The sequence below is a fragment of the Streptopelia decaocto genome (genome assembly GCF_964273445.1).
Source record: "Streptopelia decaocto genome assembly, chromosome: 3".
Taxonomy (NCBI): Eukaryota; Metazoa; Chordata; class Aves; order Columbiformes; family Columbidae; genus Streptopelia; species Streptopelia decaocto.
The window spans coordinates 115,910,659-115,933,399 of record NC_138656.1 but is presented as its reverse complement, the minus strand read 5'-3'; the positions used below and the strand labels follow the sequence as shown (position 1 = coordinate 115,933,399).

The 22,741-nt window shown below is 42.5% G+C and overlaps 1 protein-coding gene across 2 annotated transcripts; it reads left to right on the top strand.

Annotated features, from left to right (window-relative positions):
* Nucleotides 1–2,844: 2,844 nt before the first annotated feature.
* LOC309438122 (cytochrome P450 2K4-like) lies at nucleotides 2,845–21,559 on the top strand (the record flags this gene model as incomplete). Of its 2 annotated transcripts, none has more annotated exons than XM_082049060.1 (9): nucleotides 2,845–3,027; nucleotides 4,593–4,755; nucleotides 5,867–6,015; nucleotides 6,309–6,470; nucleotides 6,978–7,151; nucleotides 7,848–7,989; nucleotides 8,693–8,877; nucleotides 9,072–9,213; nucleotides 20,780–21,559. In XM_082049060.1, the coding sequence occupies 9 exons, from the start codon at nucleotides 2,845–2,847 to the stop codon at nucleotides 20,965–20,967; spliced, it is 1,488 nt and encodes a 495-aa protein (XP_081905186.1). In that variant the 3' UTR covers nucleotides 20,968–21,559. The 2 variants fall into 2 exon arrangements, with proteins under 2 accessions (XP_081905186.1, XP_081905185.1); XM_082049059.1 differs by lacking the exons at nucleotides 2,845–3,027; nucleotides 4,593–4,755; nucleotides 5,867–6,015; ... (3 more) ...; nucleotides 8,693–8,877; nucleotides 9,072–9,213 and adding exons at nucleotides 12,611–12,796; nucleotides 13,982–14,150; nucleotides 16,378–16,527; ... (3 more) ...; nucleotides 19,825–20,009; nucleotides 20,239–20,380.
* Between the last annotated feature and the right edge of the window lie 1,182 nt (nucleotides 21,560–22,741).

Sequence of the window (22,741 nt, the reverse complement as noted above, 5' to 3'; positions counted from 1 at the left end):
CTTTTCCCGAAACAGCCAGATGAAATATCATTGTAACTAGTCCCACATGGGAAGGTTGGTACTTCTGAATCCAGTGAGGGATTTTTAGTCCAAGCACACCATCATAATGGAAAGTAGCAGTCATGACTTTCAGTGACTTTTTGAAAGGGAAGGTGGCGGTCACTGTGAAGATGAATCCCAGGAGGGAGAGAGCAAAATCCATTTAATTCAGGCCTTCCCTACACCTCTGCATATTCCCCTCAATGAAAGAGGTCAGTGTCAGTCTCTGGGCCAGACCTCAAAGGGTTATACACTGACCTACACACATACATGCACAAGGACTTCGACCTTCCACACCTCCAGCACAGCCCCATCCAAAGGGTCCATTGCACAATTTACCCCTGCACCAGTGCCCTGAATGCACACACATACAAATATAACGGAACAGCTCAACCTGAGACAAAGTTACATAAGATGTACATCTGATGGAGAACTGCAGTACAGATGCATAGAGGGTTCTCAGGTGATGCCATGTGGTGATATGCTGTATGGAAATGAAAATAAATTAGTTTGCTAAAGAATAATGTACCTTTAATTACAATGATAAAAACATGGAAAAATAAAAAATACTTTTCTCCATTTCAAATCAAACTGTTGCCAATGTTGTCTTCAAAGCTGGAAAGATCTGCCTTCACACTTGAAATAGCTTCTGGGGATGCACTCTTGCCTGGAAAAAAAAAAAAAAAACAAAAACAAAATAAAACAAAACAAAAAGCATACAAACAAACAAAAAATGAACAAACAAAAAACAACGTTATGCTCCCAGTAAGAATGGAGCAAACCAGTCCTTCTGTGGCACCACTTAGGCCTCTCCAGCTTCTTCCTCATACAGCTCTGCTGCAGGTTTTTAGTCACAAGAACGAGTCTTCTTAGTCACAAGAAGTCTTCTTAGACTTCGGTAAGGCTTTTTACACTGTCTGCCATAAGATCCTCATAGACAAGCTGTTGACGTACGGGCTGGATGACCAGACAGTGAGGTGGGTTGAAAATCTGTGGAAAAAACAGGTCTAGAATTTAGTCATCAATAGCATGCAGTCCAACTGGAGGCCAGTAAATAGCAGGGTACACTAGGGGCCAATACGGAGTTCAATCCTGTTTAAAGTCTTCATTAATGACCTGGATGATGGGACAGAGTGTACCTTCAGCAAATTTCCTGATTACAACAAACTAGGAGGAGTGGCCGATACACCAGAAGGTTTTGCCATCATCTAGAAAGTACCTCAACAGGCTGGAGAAATGGGCTGACAGGAACGTCATGAAGTTCAACAGTGAGAAGTTCAAAGTCCTGCACCTGGGCAGGAAAAACTTCAGGCACCTGGACATGCTGGTGGCTGCCCAGCTGGAAAGCAGCTTGGCAGAAAGAGACCTGGGGTCCTGATATGGACACACTGGAGAGAGTCCTGTAAAGAGCCACTAGGATGCTGAAGGGACTGTAGCATCTTTTACATGAGGAAAGGCTGAGAAATCTGGGCCTGTTTAGCCTGGAGGAGAGAAGGCTCAGGGGAGCCTTATCAGCATGCATAATAAACACCTGGAGAAAGGGTAAAGAGAATCATAGAATACCAGGTTGGAAGGAACCACAAGGATCACCTGGTCCAACCTTTCTTGGTAAAAACACGGTCTAGAAAAGTTGGCCCAGCATCCTGTCCAAGAGCCAGGCTCTTTTCAGCAGTGTCCAGTGACAGGACTAGAGACCATGGGCACAAATTGAAACACAGGAGGTTCTCTCTGAACATCAGGAAACACTTTCATACCGTGAGACTGACCAAGCACTGGCACAGGTTGCCCAGGGAGCTTGTGGAGTCTCCATCATTGGAGATACTCAAAAGCCATCTGGACATATTCTTGGGCAACCAGCCCTAGGTGGCCCTGCTTCAGCAGGGGGGGTGGATCAGATGACCTCCAAAGATCCTTTCCAACCTTAGCCATTCTGTGATTCTGTGATTTGAAATTCCCGATTAATTCAATGGAAGCAAAGTTACGCCAATTTGTAAGTGTTTTGAAAAAATTAAATTCCCGTGCATTAATCGCTTGGGCATTGCCATTCTGATTTCAGTTCTCAGTTCTCACACAGGCTGTGTGCCTGTCCTAATGACAAAAATATGACTGATCAGTAACCCGAAGAGCATGCAGAATTTATGACTTTTATACCAAACAGCAGGTTGATGAACTGTGGTTCCCTATGTTCTTGGACTTTCATTCTTGGACAGTGAAATGTACACCCTCCAACATACACTTGTGTTGGAACGAATAAGGACTCAGCAAAACAAGTTGATTCAATGTGAATCACGCTAAAGCCATTTATTACAGTAACAAGCCTCTTTATATATGCAACTATATTCTAATCACGCGTCCACGCTCCAAGCATGGATTCGCTAAATGAGTATCGTGGGCTGTCCGTGCGCTGGAGTCTCACTGATGATACGTCCGATGATTCACGCCATGCCAGGACCCCGGTGATTGTGGAACGCCCCTCTTTCTCACAGCAGACTCTGTTCTCAGCTTCTCAAAGTGGCCTTGAGATTCCTTTGAGCCTGACTAATTCAGCAACAGATCTTTATCTATCAAAACCCCTCCACACACCTGTTTAGCAAACATTTGCCTGTCTCTGTATTCTAATGAGGTTTCATTAGCAAACACAGAGGAAGAGAAAAAACAGTCCCCAATCACAAGAAAAACATACCCTTCGTTGGGAGAGCAGATTATGGACTAGTACAAGTGCCTCCCAAGGGAAATTTTTGCAGGAAGACAGAGATCCAGGGACCACATTTCTCTTTGCTGTAGCAAATACTTGGCTGAAAAGAGATGGACTGGAGCAGCTGCACTTTTGGTTTAGTGTTCATCTTGACTTTTCTATCCATTTTGAAAACGGGAGGTTTCTGGAATAACTACAGCAGAAAGAATTTTTCCCCAGGACCAGGAGCATTACCTATCATTGGAAATCTGCATTTGTTTGATTTGAAGAGACCCTACAGGACTTATCTACAGGTAGTCATTATCTTTTTTTATTGGTCTCGTAATTAAAAACATCACCAAGCCCCATAGTCCAAGTTGTCAGAGAGTTTCTCCTATTACACCCAACAGATGAACCTTAGCAAGGGGTCAGAAACTGTTATTTGAGAAGAAAGAGTTGAATGCAACAAGATTTGTTCGTTACTATAATATTTTCTCCCTTTACCGCGAGTTCATGCATCTGGGTTTCAGCCTTAAACAACTCCCAGGTTAATCACAAGTGTTCACCTTATTTCTGTGGTAATTTTGTGAAAAAGGTAACTGAATAAGGAGTGATTTTGACAGACATTATAACTCCCTCCAACTTCCACTGATTGACATGTCGGGGTTGTTACTGCAGCCTCCTGCCTTCACTGATTTAACAGTCCTTCTCAATACTCTTTCCTCCTTTCCTCCCCCAAAGCTGAAAATAACTATATACTCTTTATATTCAGAGCCAACAGTTGCCAGAATATGCAGCAAAGGTGTAAGCAAACCAAAGCTATATTTTTTTTCCTAGTGTTTTCTTTATCTAGCTTATTGTAGGACTTCCCTGATCTTAGAATCAGAAGATTTCTATGCACCTGATCCTTTCTTAGAAGTTTTTCTACTTAGACACTGAAATTAGATATGTCTTCCTTGCTGTTTATTTTAAAAGGGTTATTTGCACCTACATATCTATACATATGTTACAGCCACAAATCAAAAGACAAAATGTTGCAGTATTTAGAAAATCCTCTCTGTCTACCCAATGAAGCCTAACTGGGTTGGGAATAAAAAACAAGCTCCATCTCTTTTCAGTCCAACAGAACCAATCTGTCTCTGCTGTCATTCCAGTGAATCCATTCTAATGCAGAAGGTTTGTTCTCTGTCTTGAGCTTAGCTCAAGATTTAAAATTCACACATACTTACTTGGTGTGCAAATGCAAGTAAACTATTGATGTTAAATAGTTACACTCTATTTCTGTGTGTAAACACACTAGAATATAAATGCAGGCAAAAAAAACCACCGCATATTGTCAGGAGAATCAGGAACATTGCATTATATGAAAATAAATCTCCCAGTAAAAGCTAAAAACATACCAGCTTAGGCCAAACATTGTCCCCGAGACAGATTCATGGTGAATGTTGTCATATATAAAAAGTGAGAATATACCTAATGCCAGAACCTGGCCCAGAAACACGCTGGGCTTTTTATACAATAACAAAAGAATCACAATAACAGAGATCATTGTGAAAATGGGAGTCAAATATTGAATTTACTGGGGTTTTTGAGGGAAAACACATCTGTCAGTGCAATTCTTGACTGACTTGGGGCTTCAGGTGTTAACACTTCTGCTTGGTTTAGCACAACGGGACTCCACTCCTGACTGGGCCATGTAGTCACTAGCTATCATGTCTGGCACATTCACATTACTTAAATCAATTCTCTTTCTCTGCACTTAGGGAAATATTTAACATTTTGGTTAGAGGCAGGACAGGAAAATAAGCAGCACTGAAAAGGTGGTGGATTTTTTTGTAGGCTGCAAAAGTTGAAAATCACTGTTGTCTTCTTCTGACAGCTGTCAAAATTATATGGTCCAGTCTTTAGTGTTCAGATGGGGCTGAAGAAAATAGTAGTGATCTCTGGGTATGAAACAGTGAAGGAAGCTCTCGTAAACCAGGCAGATGCTTTTGCAGAGAGACCTAAAATCCCAATCTTTCAAGATTTGACTGGAGGAAATGGTAAGTTGGTTTTCTTTTTCCTTATCGGCTTGACTTATTCAAAAAGCTTTTTCCTACAGATGAAGCAGACGCTGGCACATCACTTTGGCTCTGAGACCATCCTAGACATTGGAAATTGAGAGCAATTTCACTGACTTCAGTGTATTTATTCAATTTTGAAACTACTGACAGTGACAACAAAATAACCATAACTCTAACAATAAAACGGCAATAGACAGTGGACAATGTCACGTTTTCAGGATCTAGAACAGGGGCACGCATGACAGGGAAGTCATTTCTAGGTCTCCTGGTATCTCTTGTTTTGAGCTTATTGTAGAACCTTCTTTTCCTGAAATAAGCGCTATAGCACTGCTTCTCCTTTCAAGTTGTGAATACCGCTTTTAAAATCTGAATGCGACAATAGAATGGAACCGACAATTTATTTTAATAAAGGAAATACAGTATACTGAACTCAGTTTCCAAACGAGAATTTCACACCCAAATTTCATTCTGAGTTTGCATGAGAGTGTCATATTCACATCTCCAAAGACCTGTGAACAAATTCAGGAATAATTTTGTGAACATTTTAGCAGTTGCATCCTTGGATCACGTTACTGCGTGTAAGCTCTCTTTATTCCCTTTTTTTTCTTGAAAATAATATGACTGAAGGAATTTTTTTTACATGGTGTAACAACATCAGTGAGAAACTGGTTGAGGAGGTTTTAAGACACTACCTACATTTTAAATATGTTTGTACCTAGCCAGCTTTCTCCTGCAATCATCAGACTTGAGATCTCAATTTAATTCCATGTCCAAAGTGTCATGACCAACAGTTTGAAACTGAAATTCCAATGGCCCCTTTCTTTCAGTGACAAGTGTCTCTCAGAGATACATATTCTTCTTAAGATTTGATGAAATGTATCTTAAATAGTTTATCTTCCTTTTCTGTGTGTGCGATAAACCTATTATTGAAGCCTGAAAATACTTACGGGAAAGTTATTTTTCTTTTCATCAGCTAGATGTAATTTACTTTGTTTTAAAAGTGACTACTTCTAAATACCTATATTATTTGTCTACAGATTAGTTATTATTTAAAATCTTCAGCCAACTGAAAAGATTCTCTTTGTGTCAGGGATTATTTTTGCTCATGGTGAAAACTGGAAGGTGATGCGCAGATTTACTCTCACGACGCTACGAGATTTTGGAATGGGAAAAAGGGCCATTGAGGACCGTATTGTGGAGGAGTATGGGTATCTGGTAGACAACATTGGGTCACAAGAAGTAGTGAGTAGATCATTTATTCTTCAAATCTCTAAGGTTTTGTTCAAGTACCCAGAGGCTTGCCAGTAACCTTCTCAAGTTCAGACCTTTTTAAGAAATATCGTACTTCAGACTGCACTAATTAGATGAATTTGGCTCCTCTAGTATTTTTGTGTCTTGGCATGTTGTCCTAACAGTGGATAATAATCAAAACCAGCAATGAATAATAACAAAATAAATAAATATCTATCATTAGTATTAAGTTTACATAGTTTGTTGCCACAATATAATTTTTTATTTTGTTCATTGTGTAGGAAAGCCCTTTGATGCTAGTAAAAATAATTCATGCAGCAGTTGCTAACATAATTGTGTCAATATTACTTGGAAAACGTTTTGACTACAAAGACTCCAGATTCGTGAGACTTCTACATTTGACCAATGAAAGCATGAGGCTTGCTGGGAAACCTTTGGTTACTGTAATGATAAACATTTTGATGCTGCTGTTCCACTGGATGCCATAGGAACATATAGTATTATAATACTGGTAGTCAATTGTTTCTGTTAAACAGAAAAAATCCGAGTCTTTGAGACGTAAAAGGTTTACAAGCACTTACTTGGGTAAAACAAATCTTCAGAGGCCGTCTGGGAATCCTGAAGCCAACAATCAAATCTTCAATCTCTCAACCACATAGTTAAGCTACAGTATGAAAGAGTGCTAAATCTGGACGAAAAAAATATCAGGCTCTACCTAGTTTCTGCTTCCAGCAATTTGGGGCTGAGAGGTTTCCTTGTACTCAGCGGTCCTTGATGGATTTTCTACCCTGAATTCATCCAGTCACTTTTTCATGTTCTAAAGAAGAAAATAGTAACGTTAAGTCTCTGATTTTATATCTGCAAAATGGACACAGTATTATTCATTTGCTTCTGCAGTGTTTTCAGACCTCTGGCTGCTAAGTTCTCCTTAATGTCTTTCACTATTGTAGATGGACAACATTTTCCCATACCTTGGACTTCTGCTCAGGGCTAACAAGACTCTTCTACAAATCAAAGAGGAATTCCATGCTTATGTACAAGTTACTTTTGTAGAACATCTCAAAACTCTGGATAAAAATGATCAAAGAAGTCTTATTGATGCTTTCCTTGTTAAACAGCAGGAGGTAACTGAATATTTTCTCTTTTATTTGAATTTTTATGGTTATATGAAGACGTTTTGTCATATGCAGGGACAGGAGTTGGACTTGATGATCCTTGTGGGTCCCTTCCAACTCAAGACTTCTATGATTCTATGATTTATTATTTCTTTTCTCTTCTTATAATTATAGCTGTGTTTCTTCAGGGAATCTATCTGTGACAAAACACATCTAACAAACCAGTAGAGTTAAACACATATTTACTCTGTTGCAGCTCCAGCCCCTTTTGGTCAGCAAATATTTACCCTTATTCACGCTTTTCTCCAGACTGTAGTAATACATTTACAGAGGTTGCATCTTTTTATCTGCTGTTATCCTAGTCCTTCTGTCTCTTTCAAAAACATAATGCATTACAAAACAAAAGCACTACCTGGGCTTTCACAGAATCCTTATTTGGTGTCTCTGATATATCTGGGCTACAGTATTCATAGAGAAACCATCTCCCTTTGCAGTTGTCCCTAGTAAGGGCAGAGATCATGCAAAACATAGAACCTATGTCAATGTTCTTCACCAGGTACAAGCCCAAAGCTGCTCTTTGTCTTTCACACTTTTTTTTTTTTAAATATAGGATTTATTTCTTAGTAAACATTTAGCCACATAGAACACATTTTTCACATGGAAAATTTGAAGATTTCATCCCTTCGTCTCAACAACTTCTTTCAGGAGAAAACCACTACCAATGAGTATTTCCATAATGGCAACTTGCTAAACTTGGTGAGCAACTTGTTTACTGCTGGTGTTGAGACAACTGCCACCACACTAAACTGGAGCTTTCTGCTGGTGCTAAAGTACCCTGAAATTCAGAGTAAGTGGTCTTATGATAGATGCTGTTACACTCAGTGCATTATGAACTGGATGGGAACCTCGAGTATCAATGTATTTCTTAATACACTAAGTTAGAAAAAGCCCAGATTTCCAGCTAATTATTATCTAGGTACCACTGTGCCCTGTGGTTCAGACCCAGTGAGGGACACACTAGTCAGGCCACCAGTAGATTATAAACAGAGTTGTATGAGCCAAGTCCTTTTCTCAGTAAAATCTCATTAATTAGAAAGAACAGTGCTGTCCTGTGCTGGGCAACAAAATGGGTTTCCTTCAGAAACAAGCTGTTGATAAACCAAAGGCCTGTCTAAATGCTAAATGGATTTTACTGCGGTTTTAAATGCCAGAGAAAATCCAGGGAATTGTTCATTATCATCTGCATCCCAGTTTACGGTACAGGGTTGTTAGCAGCCAAGTGGAGTTTTTGAGACACCTCTTGGTCAGAACAAGAAACTTTGGACAGAAGCGAGAGCAAAAAAATGTAAGTCTTTAGGTTTCTTATTGGTAAAGAAATAATCAAACACTGTAGTTCTGTCTGCCTCCCATCATTAACGAAAGGAAAAAAAAATTGGGGGAGAATTTATGGTTTTCACTCAAGGTCATTTGTACTTTAGACCAGTAAAGTACAGTATGTCTAAGGGACGAATGAATCCTTTACTCTTCCTTATACTTGATTTTTTCCCCAGGAAAGGTCCAAGAAGAGATAGAGCAAGTCATAGGGTCAAACCCCCCATGGATCGAGCATCGAACTCAGATGCCATATACTGATGCTGTCATCCATGAAATTCAGAGGTTTGCTAATATCCTGCCATTGGATTTGCCTCATGAGACTACTGAAGATGTCACCCTCAGAGGCTATTTCATTCCCAAGGTGAGATGCTTATGGATTGTTTCTTTTAGCATTTCTTCTTTCTCAGACCTGGTTAATGTGATAAATATGAACTCACTAATGAAGATGCGTAACAACAGTCAGAATAATCTTTCTCCAGCCTGACAATCTTGGAGTCTGATTGCCATTACTGCCACCACAAGTCTACGGATTAATCCCATGGTCTCATTTTGCAGGGCACCTACGTCATTCCCTTACTGACCTCTGTCCTGCAAGACAAATCACAGTGGGAGAAACCAGACAAGTTCTATCCTGAGCATTTCCTTGAAGCCAAGGGAAGATTTGTGAAGAAAGATGCTTTCATGCCTTTTTCAGCAGGTGTCTTTGATTTTCCTTTAGCTGCTGTTGCAAGTACAGATCTTAGACAAGAACTACTTGTTTCAGTGGTTTTTTGTTACCAAAGCCTGCCCACCCCACCCCGACATTTTCTTGGGGCCACTTCACAACTCAGATTTCACTCAGATTTCTCAGGACACCCCTCTGATGAGAGTATTCACAAATCTCTGCTAATTCCTCCAGCCTCTGGATATTATTAGTTTCTCAGTTAGTATGCAATGATTATAAATCAGAATTCATAGTGTCATCTTAAATATGAGGGAGGTTTTTAGCAAATTCCATGATGGTTTAAATAACTTATTTCTGCATTGTAATTGGTGGTCCACAACCACTCTATGGCCTGGGCTTCTTTGACTCTTACCATACCCAGCTGTATGTCTATGACCACTCACAATGCACTCACAAGGAAAGGTGGCTTCTGTGTCTTTCCTGAGGAGCCATGTCTACCTTTTGCACATCCCTTTTAAAAAGTCACCAATAATGTTGGCTGGGATGAAGACTTCATATGCCGTGCCAACAAAGAGGAGTTGCCTTATATAAATACCCGAATTCTGTATAAAATCAAAGGACAGAGAGGGGTTGCCTCTTGAGGTTTCCACAGAGCATGATGTTCACCTAAGCTTACGCACTTGCACCATTTGACAATGCACAGGAGATCCCTACTCCCATGATGACTGGTCCCTCTCTGGCATTCCTCCTGCTTTGCAGGTTCTGTCATTGCTCAATTAAGTTCCTATTTCTTACATATCATCTTACTTGTCTATCATATCCACAGCACTCTGCATTTTTTCGAGACCCTATTAGTGTATTTTTAACCCTGCATGATATTTGAATATGTTTTTTTCATGTCATACTCACCATCAAAGATATAGCGATTTCTTTTTCATAAAAAGGCTTCTGATACTCCCAATTCACAGGGGTTCTTTTTCAGATTTAAGTCTAGATGTCCTAGCTGAAAGGACATCCAGGGGGTGTCAGGTCTGAGCATTCCCTGAGAGGATTGTTTCATAGCACAGTCAAGCAGTAGCTCTTGCATTATCTGTCATAAATGGCCATTAAAATAAAATCTTAATTCAGGCTTTTGTTAGTTCTGGCCTTGAATCACCATGCTCTGGTTGAGGCAGTTCTGCTCACTGAAATGACTAAGCACCACAAGAATTTTCTCCTGTTCCTAGATGAACCTGACCTAGTTCTCCTCATTCATCATGTAAAACACCATGGAGCAGCAAAGTATTCGGCTATTATAAACCTAACATTTTAGAAACAACTCATCTGGTTCAAGATATGTGTCCAGTGACAACACCTGTCAGACCTTGGAGGAGCCACAAATATTGGTCCAAAGAAGGATCTTGAATTTGTGCTTCAAAATTAGGCCAAGGGGAAATGTTCCCAAGCAGGGAAGACACACTCACAGCCTGGTGCTCATGTTTGTGGAAACCTCATCCTGCTCAGCTCACTCAATGCTTGCTGGCATTGCAGGAACCTGCTGGAGGAAATCAACAGGACTGAGCGAACAAGGGCAACAGGGTGAGAGGGTTTGCCTCCTCTCACTGCATTTCAAGAGACGTCCCTAGATCCCACAGTGTCCTTCCAGTAACCTGGAGAGTCTTACACAGACAAATAAATGCTGTGTTTGTTCTTAAGCTCTGCACAGACCTTACCCTGGGCACGTCTTTAAGAAATGAACTCAGAACTGCTGCTTCCTTTCAGATCTCAAGAGTCAGTATCTGACTCAGTCTTTGTTAATAGTTAAATCCCAGACGTATGTGGAAAGAATGACATTCTCAGTACCTTTTCACCTCCTTTTTGGGGGTGGAGTAGAAATAAGCCAAGTAGCACACACCTGGACATAGGCCCTGGACTTTTTCCAGGACACCTTCCAAGTAGGTAAACTGTCTTTGTTTTTCCTCCAGAGATGCCGGGGACTGCAGCAGACTTGGGGTAGGACAGCTCTAGCTCCTCTTCCAGGCTACTAGCCAGGTGCCTGTGTTCTTCTCCTCTAGATCTCCACATGGCAATCCACTGGGGGCCTAAACCCTCTCCTGAGCCTTTGATTGTATCTCTGCAGGGATCCTGATGATTTAAAGAGTCAAGGACAAGAGGCTCAGCCTGGGCATCTTAACTCACACAGCCTTCATGTTCCTGTCTCAAGGTCATGTACCATTTAGTTCTCTACAACGTTACTAGAAGGCTCTTCCAAACACCGTTCTGGAGGCTGCAGCTCATCTCTGGTCAGTCTCAATGAAAACCCTGGATGGTTTCTTCTTCTCCATGGCTTCTTCTTTTAACACCTCCTTCTCTGCTGCTCACTCTCTTAGACCTTAAGACATACGAGTCAGTCTGTACTTCAGCCCTCTCTCCTGAACCACCAGAGGCCATCTTTTCTCAAGTTTCTCCTCAGTTTGGCTCCTCATTCAGAGAAAATCACATAAGCTCTTCTCTCCACCTCTCTTCCTGAAATTGCTGTTGAGTCGGATGTCACAGGCAAGTGCCACAGCTGAAGATATGGCCCTATTGTGCAACTGGCTCTAGGTTGTCCTGCTCAAGCAGGCAGGTTGGACCAGATGACCTCAACCATTATGTGAAAATCAGGAACATGTAAGGTGTGGATTATCTGACCTGTTCCAGCTTCTGGTTTTGTAGGAGAATGTGTCCCTTGTCATCTAATCACTTTAAAGGAAAATGAAGCTATCAGATCAACAAAGACCTCACCATTTGGTCAGTTCAGTCTGATTCTACATTTCACTGTGTTTGAACTCCTGCTAGATCAAAGACGTGTGTGTCACAACAAATTAATCAGCTAGCTCAAAGGATTTTGACACTGAGCTCTTCCTCTCAGGCATTACTGATCAATGCAACTTGCTACTATAGGACCCACAATGCATCAAAACCATAAATCCACATTCAGGTCACCCGAGGGGAATCTTCATAACTGTCCCATATCCCTAATAATCTAAGCTTCTTCTCTTGTCAAGACCTGGTATCCCCAACATCTTCCATGAAGAGAGAAGGCAAAGCCTAAGTACCAATCCTTCCTTTCTGCTTCCACCTCAGTTCAAAGCAAGTGTTTGTCTTGCTGTTTCTATATTGGACTTATGCCCACAGACATGTCTGCCAAAGCACAAGACTAGTTTAGACATCACCCATTAAACAGTAACCAGCACTGAGTAAAGTGGGTGCACACACCCATGAAAGTGTCCAGTAGGGACTCTCCTAGCATAAAACCCCAGATGGGAACTTCTACCATTTCTTAGAGGTGAAGCTTATACCTCTGTATGTGTAGACATGCCATTAATGCTTGAAACTCTCAACTTCTGACAGGAGATTGCACTCTTTGCCTGAATTCTGATCTTCTCAGCTAAACTTCTGCTCAAAAACGATGAATTGGATCAGCCTGGTTCCTGTAGGGTTACTGTTTATACTCATTCTCCTGTTGATTCTGAAAAGACAAAATGTCTGGAAGAGCCACATGGAAGAAAAGTTCCCCCCAGGACCCAGGCCTTTACCCATCATTGGAAATCTGCACATCATGGATCTGAAGAGACCTCACCTGACAATGCTAGAGGTAACTTCTGTTGTTTCTTTTTCTCAGAGCTGTCTGTTTAGGGCAGCCACTGACCCCTAAAAAAGGATGCAAACTTTTAGCTGGACAGGTAGATGCAAACATAACAGAATTAATTCTCTGCAGTAACTGCTCTTCCCACTGCATGGTCTTGAGTCAGTGCAGAGGAACTGATTTCCAGCCATGTCATCAAGAGAATTGACTTGTTTCTGTGGAGCAAAGGAAATGCTGGGGCTCTCCAGACAAGGGTAACCAGGAGAGAGGAACCATGCATCCCTTGCTCCTACAAGAACTTCCACCAGGGGTTTCTGGAACATTTAGGGATGAGATCAGACTATTCTGGAGGCTGTCTGGTGGACTCAGCAATCAGGGAACTGGTAGAATACAGCTTTTTGATCCCCTCCTTTCATCCTCACCACAAAGGAGGAACTTTCCTGATTTCCCAGATCAAAGTAGGAAACAAACACACATTGCTTATTCTTTCATATCTAGTGGCAGTAAACTCCAGGGAAGATGGTATGTGACAATCAGATAGTGTAGGATATTTGGGGTCCTCTCACTGTGCCATGCCTCAAAGCCATGAACAGCAAGCCCAAGAGTTTCAAACAGTTCATGTGTCCTGAGCTATTACCACCTTGGAAACTGGTCTCCTTGGTAGTAACATGTTCTCTATGAGTTCTTAGCTTCTCAATCAAGTTACATACAGAGTCCATGTAGTGGACATTGTTATCTCATAACTCAAAATGAAGACATTCTTAACTTCTTGGATTTCATTCCTATGTGAGCCATGCCGTCTATTGCTGCCTGGTTGTGGCTGCAGCTTTTGCACCTTGCTCCTAAAGGCAGCAACTCCAGGTATTTAAGAGTTGTTTACTCATTATGCCAGCTGCTTGTCCAGATTCATATAGCAGAAACTGAACAGGTTTTGCCACAATTACTGAGAAATTCACTTGGCATTTTTCTCTTCAAAGGAACACAGTGCCAAGGATGTCTGCTCTTCAGCCTTTCCTTTAGCCTCTCTAAAATTCTGTGTACTCCAGTACCTAACAGAGGATTACAGACCACATTTTAGACAGTGATTGAAAAGTCAGTGCCATGTAGGAGAGTGAACATTAAACCTGCTAAAAAAAAGCAGGTATTCTGAGCTTGCGAAATATCATCTTTTAATGATCCCTTTCATCTCGCTAGTTATCCAAAACTTATGGTCCAGTCTTCAGCATTTGGATGGGATCAAGGAAAGTGGTGGTGCTATCAGGATATGACACAGTGAAGGAAGCTCTGGTGAAGCAGGCGGATGCTTTTGCGGGGAGACCTGAAATACCAATTGCTGAAAAAACAGGAGGAGGAAAAGGAAGAGGTGAGTGTGCTGTTCTGTTCTCCCTACACTTGCCTTCTGCAAAGAAGGATGAGACTTTCTCCATGGACAGGAGGATGTAGAACCTCTCACTTTGTTTGGCTAAGCTTGTGAGGCAATGGAAATGAGAGAGAAATTGAACAATATATGGTGATATCCATGTGGAAAAGGGAGAGGTTATACTCTTAATTTACACATAAACACATAATTTAGAGGTCTGAATCCTTGACAGAGTCTTCCTTTAGAGGTGACATGTTGAGAAGGTGACATTGGGGTGTCTCCTGATCTCTTCTTACAAAGGTCACCCCTGTAGGCAACCAGCTGCCAAAACCTTTTGCATAAACCCAATACAAGCTGGCGGGCAAGTGTCTATTAAATCAGCAGCACTATCTCCAAATACTCCTTGTGCGATTGATATTAATGAATGTTTATTTTAAATTTCCCACTTCAATTTATATTTGAGAAAATATGTCTCTTTAATAGATAATAAGTCTCTCTTTAAGAGAGAATAAACAATAATCCCAGCCTTTAGCTCGCTCCTCCAGAAGGAGCTCTCTCTTTTTCTGAGACCATGACTATGAGCCAGCACTGTGCCTTGTGGCCATGAAGGCCAATGGCATCCTGGGGTGTATTAGAAGGGGGGTGGTCAGTAGGTCAGAGAGGTTCTCCTCCCCCTCTACTCTGCCCTGGTGAGACCACATCTGGAATATTGTGTCCAGTTCTGGGCCCTCAGTTCAAGAAGGACAGGGAACTGCTGGAGAGAGTCCAGTGCAGGGCAACAAAGATGATTAAGGGATTGGAGCATCTCCTGTGTGAGGAAAGGCTGAGGGAGCTGGGGCTCTTTAGTTTGAAGGAGATTGAGGGGCGACCTCATGAATGTTTACAAATATATAAAGGGTGAGTGTCACGAGGATGAAGCCAGGCTCCTGTCAGTGACAACCAATGATAGGACAAGGGATAATGGGTTCAAACTGGAACACAAGATGTTCCACTTAAGTTTGAGAAGAAACTTCTTCTCAGTGAGGGTGACAGACACTGGAACAGGCTGCCCAGGGGGGTTGTGGAGTCTCCTACTCTGGAGACATTCAAAACCTGCCTTGATGCCTTCTTGTGTAACCTCATCTAGGTGTTCCTGTTCCGGCAGGGGGATTGGACTGGATGATCTTTCGAGATCCCTTCCAATCCCTACAATATCACATAGGAAGAGGCGGTTGACTTCACAACTTAAGACTGCCTCTGATAAGAAAAAAAGAAGGGTGATTGTAATAGGAAATTCCCTTCTGAAAGGAACAGAGGGCCCAATATGCAGAGTTGACCCTCATCTTAGGGAAGTTTTTACTCTACCTGGAGCCCAGATCAAGGATATCACTAGAGACCTCCCCAAACTGGTGCACCCGACAGACTACTACCCGCTGCTGGTCTTCCAGACAGATGGGGAGGAAGCTGCTTCCTGTAGTCTGAGGGGAATGAAGAATGATTTCAAGGTCTTGGGAAGGATGGTGAAAGACTCAGGGGCTCAAGTGATCTTCTCTTCACTCTTTCCATCTTTAAGTGACGATGTGGGATGGAATAGTAAAATTCAGTCTCTAAATGGTTGGCTCCAAGAGTGGTGCTACAGGCAGGGCTTTGGATTTTTTGATAATGCTTGGTTTTATAAGACACCAGTCCGGACAGTGTCACGCGGGAAAGGTTTATCTCGTAGGGGCAAAAGGATGCTGGGGCAGGAATTAGCTGGGCTCATTTGGAAAGCTTTAAACTAGGCTCGAAGGGGGATGGGGTTGTAGCTGGGCTTGTCCCAGTGGGGCAGCATTCCAAAACTGATGAGGACCAGGTGGCCTCCTATGCCCCTAGGGAGAAATGGGTGTGCTCAGCTTGCTCCCTGAAATGCCTGTACACCAATGCGCGCAGCATGGGGAATAAGCAGGAGGAGTTAGAATCCTGTGTTCGGTCGGGAGGTTATGATCTGGTGGCAATCACAGAAACATGGTGGGACAGTTCACATGACTGGAATGTGGTGATGGATGGCTATGCCCTTTTCAGGAAAGACAGGCCGGCCAGGTGTGGTGGTGGAGTTGCTCTTTATTTCATTCTACCTGAGGACACAACAAGCCTTGAGAGCTTGAGACGTTTCCTGCCACCACTCACCTTCTTTACTAGGATTCAGGGTATATGAGGAATCTTTGCTCTCATTACTAAATTTCTATTTCTGTGTTTTCAATTTTTGTTTCAGGAGTTACATTTTCTGATGGAGAAAATTGGAAAGTCATGCGAAGATTTACTCTTACAACCTTACGAGACTTTGGAATGGGCAAGAAGGCCATAGAGGATCGTGTTGTAGAAGAGTGTGGATGCCTGGCAGATGCAATTGAGTCACAAAAAGGTGGGGGGATTTTTACCTTTGTAACACCCTGATTTTCCTCAAGCCTCCTACAAAGATGCCAAGGGTCAAGGAAGAAGAATCTCTCTTTCAGAGATCTACCTTTCTCCAGCATCCAAGCTTCAAGGAGTTAATGTGAGCTTTCTGTCTCTGCCTCTCTTCCTGGCAATTGCCTGACATGCAGATGAAAAACATTCATTGAGGCAGTCGAAGTCAAACATGGACTCAGACATGAAAGAGTACTTCTGAGAAGAGTAATGTGTTTCCCCATGTGCAGCAGCTTTAACTGATTTAGAGGCAGAAGTCTATTGCAAGGACTTACATACCTGTGCTAAAAAACTCATTATTCCTAAAGTCACATGTCTGGGAAAGTCCTTCCAGTAGGAGACAGAACACCCAGTTACACATTTCACTAGGCTCAATTACCAACAACAGGACTTCAGCATGCAGCTGTTTTGTCCAAGCAGACTTGGGCTAAAAACAGATTTCTACATCATCATTCTAGTTCAGGCGTCAAGTCCTCACCTTGAACATTTGTCAAGCTGCAAAGTACCAGAGGGACTTAGAAGCTGTAGGACTGAGAACCCCAGCAGGAAAGATTGTGTGACCAAACGCTACTGAGTTAGGAAACTGTACCTAAAGGACCTGAAGGGACACAGTCCAATTCTCAAAGAATAGTGGTGAGGGACAACTGAGGATGGCACCGATGAGGAAATGGCAATGTTGAGATTTTCCCTTATATCGCAAAAATTTAATATAATGTATGCCCAAACAAAGCAGCCTTGGGAAGGGCCACAAAGAACCAGGGATGAAATAATCTTGAAGAAAATGGAGGGGAGCACAAAAGACTCACAGTCAGGCAAAATGGGACATGTTAACTCTGAGATGGGGAAGTCTTTCCTCCTGCCAGCTCTGTGCCTACTATGTCACAGACTTCACCAAGCTTCTGCATGCTTTTTTAATTAATTAGAATGACTTGGTTGTTTGCACCTCCTTTTCCCACCCTAGGGAAGCCCCTTGAGATGACGCTGATGATGAATGCTGCTGTTGCTAATGTCATCGTATCCATACTGCTTGGGAAACGATATGACTACGAAGACCCCACATTCAAGAGGCTCCTGTCATTGATAAATGAGAATATCAGGATTTTTGGATCTCCATCAGTTTCGGTAATTCATATGGTTTGAATATTGCTCTGTAAAAGCATGATTACACAACACAATGATATACCTCTCCAAATCCAGTCATTGCAAAACATCAATCTCTTCATGATAAATGCACCCTGAAACGGCAGAAGGTGCACCTCTGATGCTATTTATGGATTTAACTGAGCAGCATAGCCTGGTAAACTGTCAGTTCCTCCTTCATTATGAAGAATTGAACAACATATAATTCTGTTATTCTGTGATACAACGATTGTGTCTCTTAGCAGTAGAAGTTGGTCATTATTCCCCACCTCCAGTTATAAACAATAAGGTCAAAACCAGTGCGGGAATGTCCATAACTGTCTCTTAAACCTGAGACTCACATTTCAACCAGTGTGGAAAGGGAAGGATGAATTGTCTAGAAGTGGAGAGGTAAGAAATTGTGTCAAGGACAGATGCACAAATATGGGATTTCTAGACCATTATTGACTACTGTGAGTAATCCACCATGGGGAACACATTTTAACAATTTCACACTGCCAGCCAGGGAAGAAGAAGAAAGCGACATTTTGCATCATGAGCATAAGGCTATGCACCATCTTCTGTAAAAGCTTTTCTTAATACACATTGTTGAACTGTGGTGCATCTACTTAGCAACTGTTTTTTCATCCTTGCCATCTCTGCATCTTGCAGATATACAACATATTCCCAGTCCTTGGATTCCTCCTGAAGAACCACAAAATTTTTATTCAGAACTCAAAAGAAATGAAAGCTTTTATTGAGGTTGTTTTCATAGAACGCCTCAAAACCCTGGACAGAAACGACCAGAGGACATTCATAGACTCCTTCCTTGTGAGACAACAAGAGGTAATTGAATCCCAGCAGCTTCTTCAAATCTCCTCACTTTCCTTTCAAGGCTTGATAAACAAATGTCCTTTAGAAGAGATACAACATGTGCAAAAGTCATACCAAAATCCGTGGTCAGGCTAAAAGCCTGTGCAGTCATTTCAGCTAGGAGATATATTGATCACAGACAATCATCTTTTATGTCTCCCCACTTCATTTATCAGGAAAGCACCAAACACTAATCAGCAAGCAAAGTAGGAGAAGCTGTCTTTATCTGTAGTTTAAAATCCCTCTCTGTACCCCAGTGTTCCTGACCCTCTTTTACACTCACATTCCCCTTTGCAGAAACAGCCAGGGAACCAAGACTCATTGGTAGGTATTTCTCAGTTTCAGTTGCCAACTCGCACAAGATTTCATTTATCCACTTCAACCAAAATCTAGTTTTACAATTCTTGTAAAAATGTGGCAGTGTTTGTACCCAGCCCTCACTTTTACATGGTATGAAGTCATGAGATTTGAGCCCAAGTCGGCTATAGCAAAAGTCTGGGTTGGCTGTTGGATTACAGGGGAAAATGAACCACACTTCTAGGTTCTCTTCTGATGCTAGAGGTTGTCGAAGTCAACATAATGGCCCAGTACCTCTGGACTTCATATTAAAACCCAGCTCTGACTGCAAATTTATTCTTCTTCCCAACAAACCTTACCCACCATACCCCACAGACAGAAAACCTCTGAAGCAAATGATGGGCCACATGGGTGACCCGCAGTGACTGCTCGCTCTTTTCCAAAACATTCCTGTCACTGACATAACCCATGAGAAGACCCTTGTTGACTTGAGTGTGCAGGTTTCTCAAGGCATCCCCTCAAAACCTTCTTATACTTTACACTTAACTCCTCCCTGAGGACTGCATGTGAAAGCTATCCCCTGTTCTCCAAAGAAAAAGTACTTTATTGAATCTTTAATCAGCTGATATTATGATTGTTTCATATATCCAGGAGGATGGAAAGGCCAATGGATATTTCCATAATGAAAACTTAATTGCAGTTGTGAGAAATCTGTTTACAGCTGGTATGGAGACCACGTCTACCACTCTGCGCTGGGGCCTTCTGCTCATGATGAAATATCCTGAAATTCAGAGTAAGTGGAAAGTAGGCAATCAGCAGCTTCCTTCTCATCAGGTCACCTCAAATGTAACTCCACCCTGAACAGGGCTGGACAAAAAGTGAATTCTTCACACCCCCACATTCCTGGTAGAAGAAAGAGACATTTGAGTGATCTATCTATATATGACCCCTATTCCTTTCACAGAAAAAGTCCAAGAAGAGATAGAGCAAGTGATAGGATCGAACCCACCACGAATCGAGCATCGATCTCAAATGCCATATACAGATGCTGTCGTCCATGAAGTTCAAAGGTTTGCTAATATCGTGCCATTGAACTTGCCTCATGAGACTACTGAAGATGTCACCCTCAAAGGCTATTTCATTCCCAAGGTGAGATGCCTTCCTCACTCCTTTCCTTCCCTCTGTCCCCCATTTGACACATCCCCCTTTCAAGTCTTGCTTGCATCCAAGAACGGTCACTCACCCTAGGGTTCTCACAGATACTTTCGCAGGACTTTTCTTCTTAAAGTGTAGTTTTTGGGCTTCAACACTCACCATTGCTATGATGGTCACAGCAACTCCACCCTCAGTGCAGTAACAGTTCTGCCTTGGCTTGCAGGGAACCTACATCGTCCCCTTACTGGCTTCTGTTCTGCGAGACAAATCACAGTGGGAGAAACCAGACATCTTCTACCCTGAGCATTTCCTCAACTCGGAGGGGAAGTTTGTAAAGAAAGATGCTTTCATGCCTTTTTCAGCAGGTATTTTGTATTCTGGTTTTAGCGTTCTGAGGTGAACTGGACATCTAAGATTCTCTTCCCATTGGAGCTGGCCTCCTACACTGTTCCCAGAGATCTCCTCTCCTCTCCTCTCCTCTCCTCTCCTCTCCTCTCCTCTCCTCTCCTCTCCTCTCCTCTCCTCTCCTCTCCTCTCCTCTCCTCTCCTCTCCTCTCCTCTCCTCTCCTCTCCTCTCCTCTCCTCTCCTCTCCTCTCCTCTCCTCTCCTCCTTTCTTCCACCTGTACCTACTAATTGCATAGGTCCAGCTTTAACAAAGAGTCTGATCTTTGAATTCCCTCCACAAGAGCTCAGAGGCCCTGACAACATCTCTAGAAGCAGTTCCTACTGACTCTCCTATGCTCCATCTTGCATTTTATTCCAGGGCGGAGGATGTGTGTTGGAGAGACTCTTGCCAAAATGGAGCTCTTCCTCTTCTTCACCAGCCTCCTGCAGAGGTTCACCTTCCAGCCTCCCCCTGGAATTTCTACCTCCGACCTGGACATCTCTCCCTCCTTTGGGTTTACGGTCCCCCCAAAGACGCATGAAGTCTGTGCAGTGCCACGTTCCTAAGCTTTTCTTAGCCATCTGCTTTTCCCGAAACAGCCAGATGAAATATCATTGTAACTAGTCCCACATGGGAAGGTTGGTACTTCTGAATCCAGTGAGGGATTTTTAGTCCAAGCACACCATCATAATGGAAGGTAGCAGTCATGACTTTCAGTGACTTTTTGAAAGGGAAGGTGGTGGTCACTGTGAAGATGAATCCCAGGAGGGAGATAGCAAAATCCATTTAATTCAGGCCTTCCCTACACCTCTGCATATTCCCCTCAATGAAAGAGGTCAGTGTCAGTCTCTGGGCCAGACCTCAAAGGGTTATACACTGACCTACACACATACATGCACAAGGACTTCGACCTTCCACACCTCCAGCACAGCCCCATCCAAAGGGTCCATTGCACAATTTACCCCTGCACCAGTGCCCTGAATGCACACACATACAAATATAACGGAACAGCTCAACCTGAGACAAAGTTACATAAGATGTACATCTGATGGAGAACTGCAGTACAGATGCATAGAGGGTTCTCAGGTGATGCCATGTGGTGATATGCTGTATGGAAATGAAAATAAATTAGTTTGCTAAAGAATAATGTACCTTTAATTACAATGATAAAAACATGGAAAAATAAAAAATACTTTTCTCCATTTCAAATCAAACTGTTGCCAATGTTGTCTTCAAAGCTGGAAAGATCGGCCTTCACACTTGAAATAGCTTCTGGGGATGCACTCTTGCCTGAAAACAAAACAAAACAGAACAAAACAAAAAGCAAACAAACAAACAAAAAATGAACAAACGAAAAACAACGTTATGCTCCCAGTAAGAATGGAGCAAACCAGTCCTTCTGTGGCACCACTTAGGCCTCTCCAGCTTCTTCCTCATACAGCTCTGCTGCAGGTTTTTGGTCACAAGAACGAGTCTTCTTAGTCACAAGAAGTCTTCTTAGACTTCGGTAAGGCTTTTTACACTGTCTGCCATAAGATCCTCATAGACAAGCTGTTGGCATATGGGCTGGATGACCAGACAGTGAGGTGGGTTGAAAATCTGTGGAAAAAACAGGTCTAGAATTTAGTCATCAATAGCATGCAGTCCAACTGGAGGCCAGTAAATAGCAGGGTACCCTAGGGGCCAATACGGAGTTCAGTCCTATTTAAAGTCTTCATTAATGACCTGGATGATGGGACAGAGTGTACCTTCAGCAAATTTCCTGATTACAACAAACTAGGAGGAGTGGCCGATACACCAGAAGGTTTTGCCATCATCTAGAAGGTACCTTAACAGGCCGGAGAAATGGGCTGACAGGAACGTCATGAAGTTCAACAGTGAGAAGTTCAAAGTCCTGCACCTGGGCAGGAAAAACTTCAGGCACCTGGACATGCTGGTGGCTGCCCAGCTGGAAAGCAGCTTGGCAGAAAGAGACCTGGGGTCCTGATATGGACACACTGGAGAGAGTCCTGTAAAGAACCACTAGGATGCTGAAGGGACTGTAGCATCTCTTACATGAGGAAAGGCTGAGAAATCTGGGCCTGTTTAGCCTGGAGGAGAGAAGGCTCAGGGGAGCCTTATCAGCATGCATAATAAACACCTGGAGAAAGGGTAAAGAGAATCATAGAATACCAGGTTGGAAGGAACCACAAGGATCACCTGGTCCAACCTTTCTTGGTAAAAACACGGTCTAGAAAAGTTGGCCCAGCATCCTGTCCAAGAGCCAGGCTCTTTTCAGCAGTGTCCAGTGACAGGACTAGAGACCATGGGCACAAATTGAAACACAGGAGGTTCTCTCTG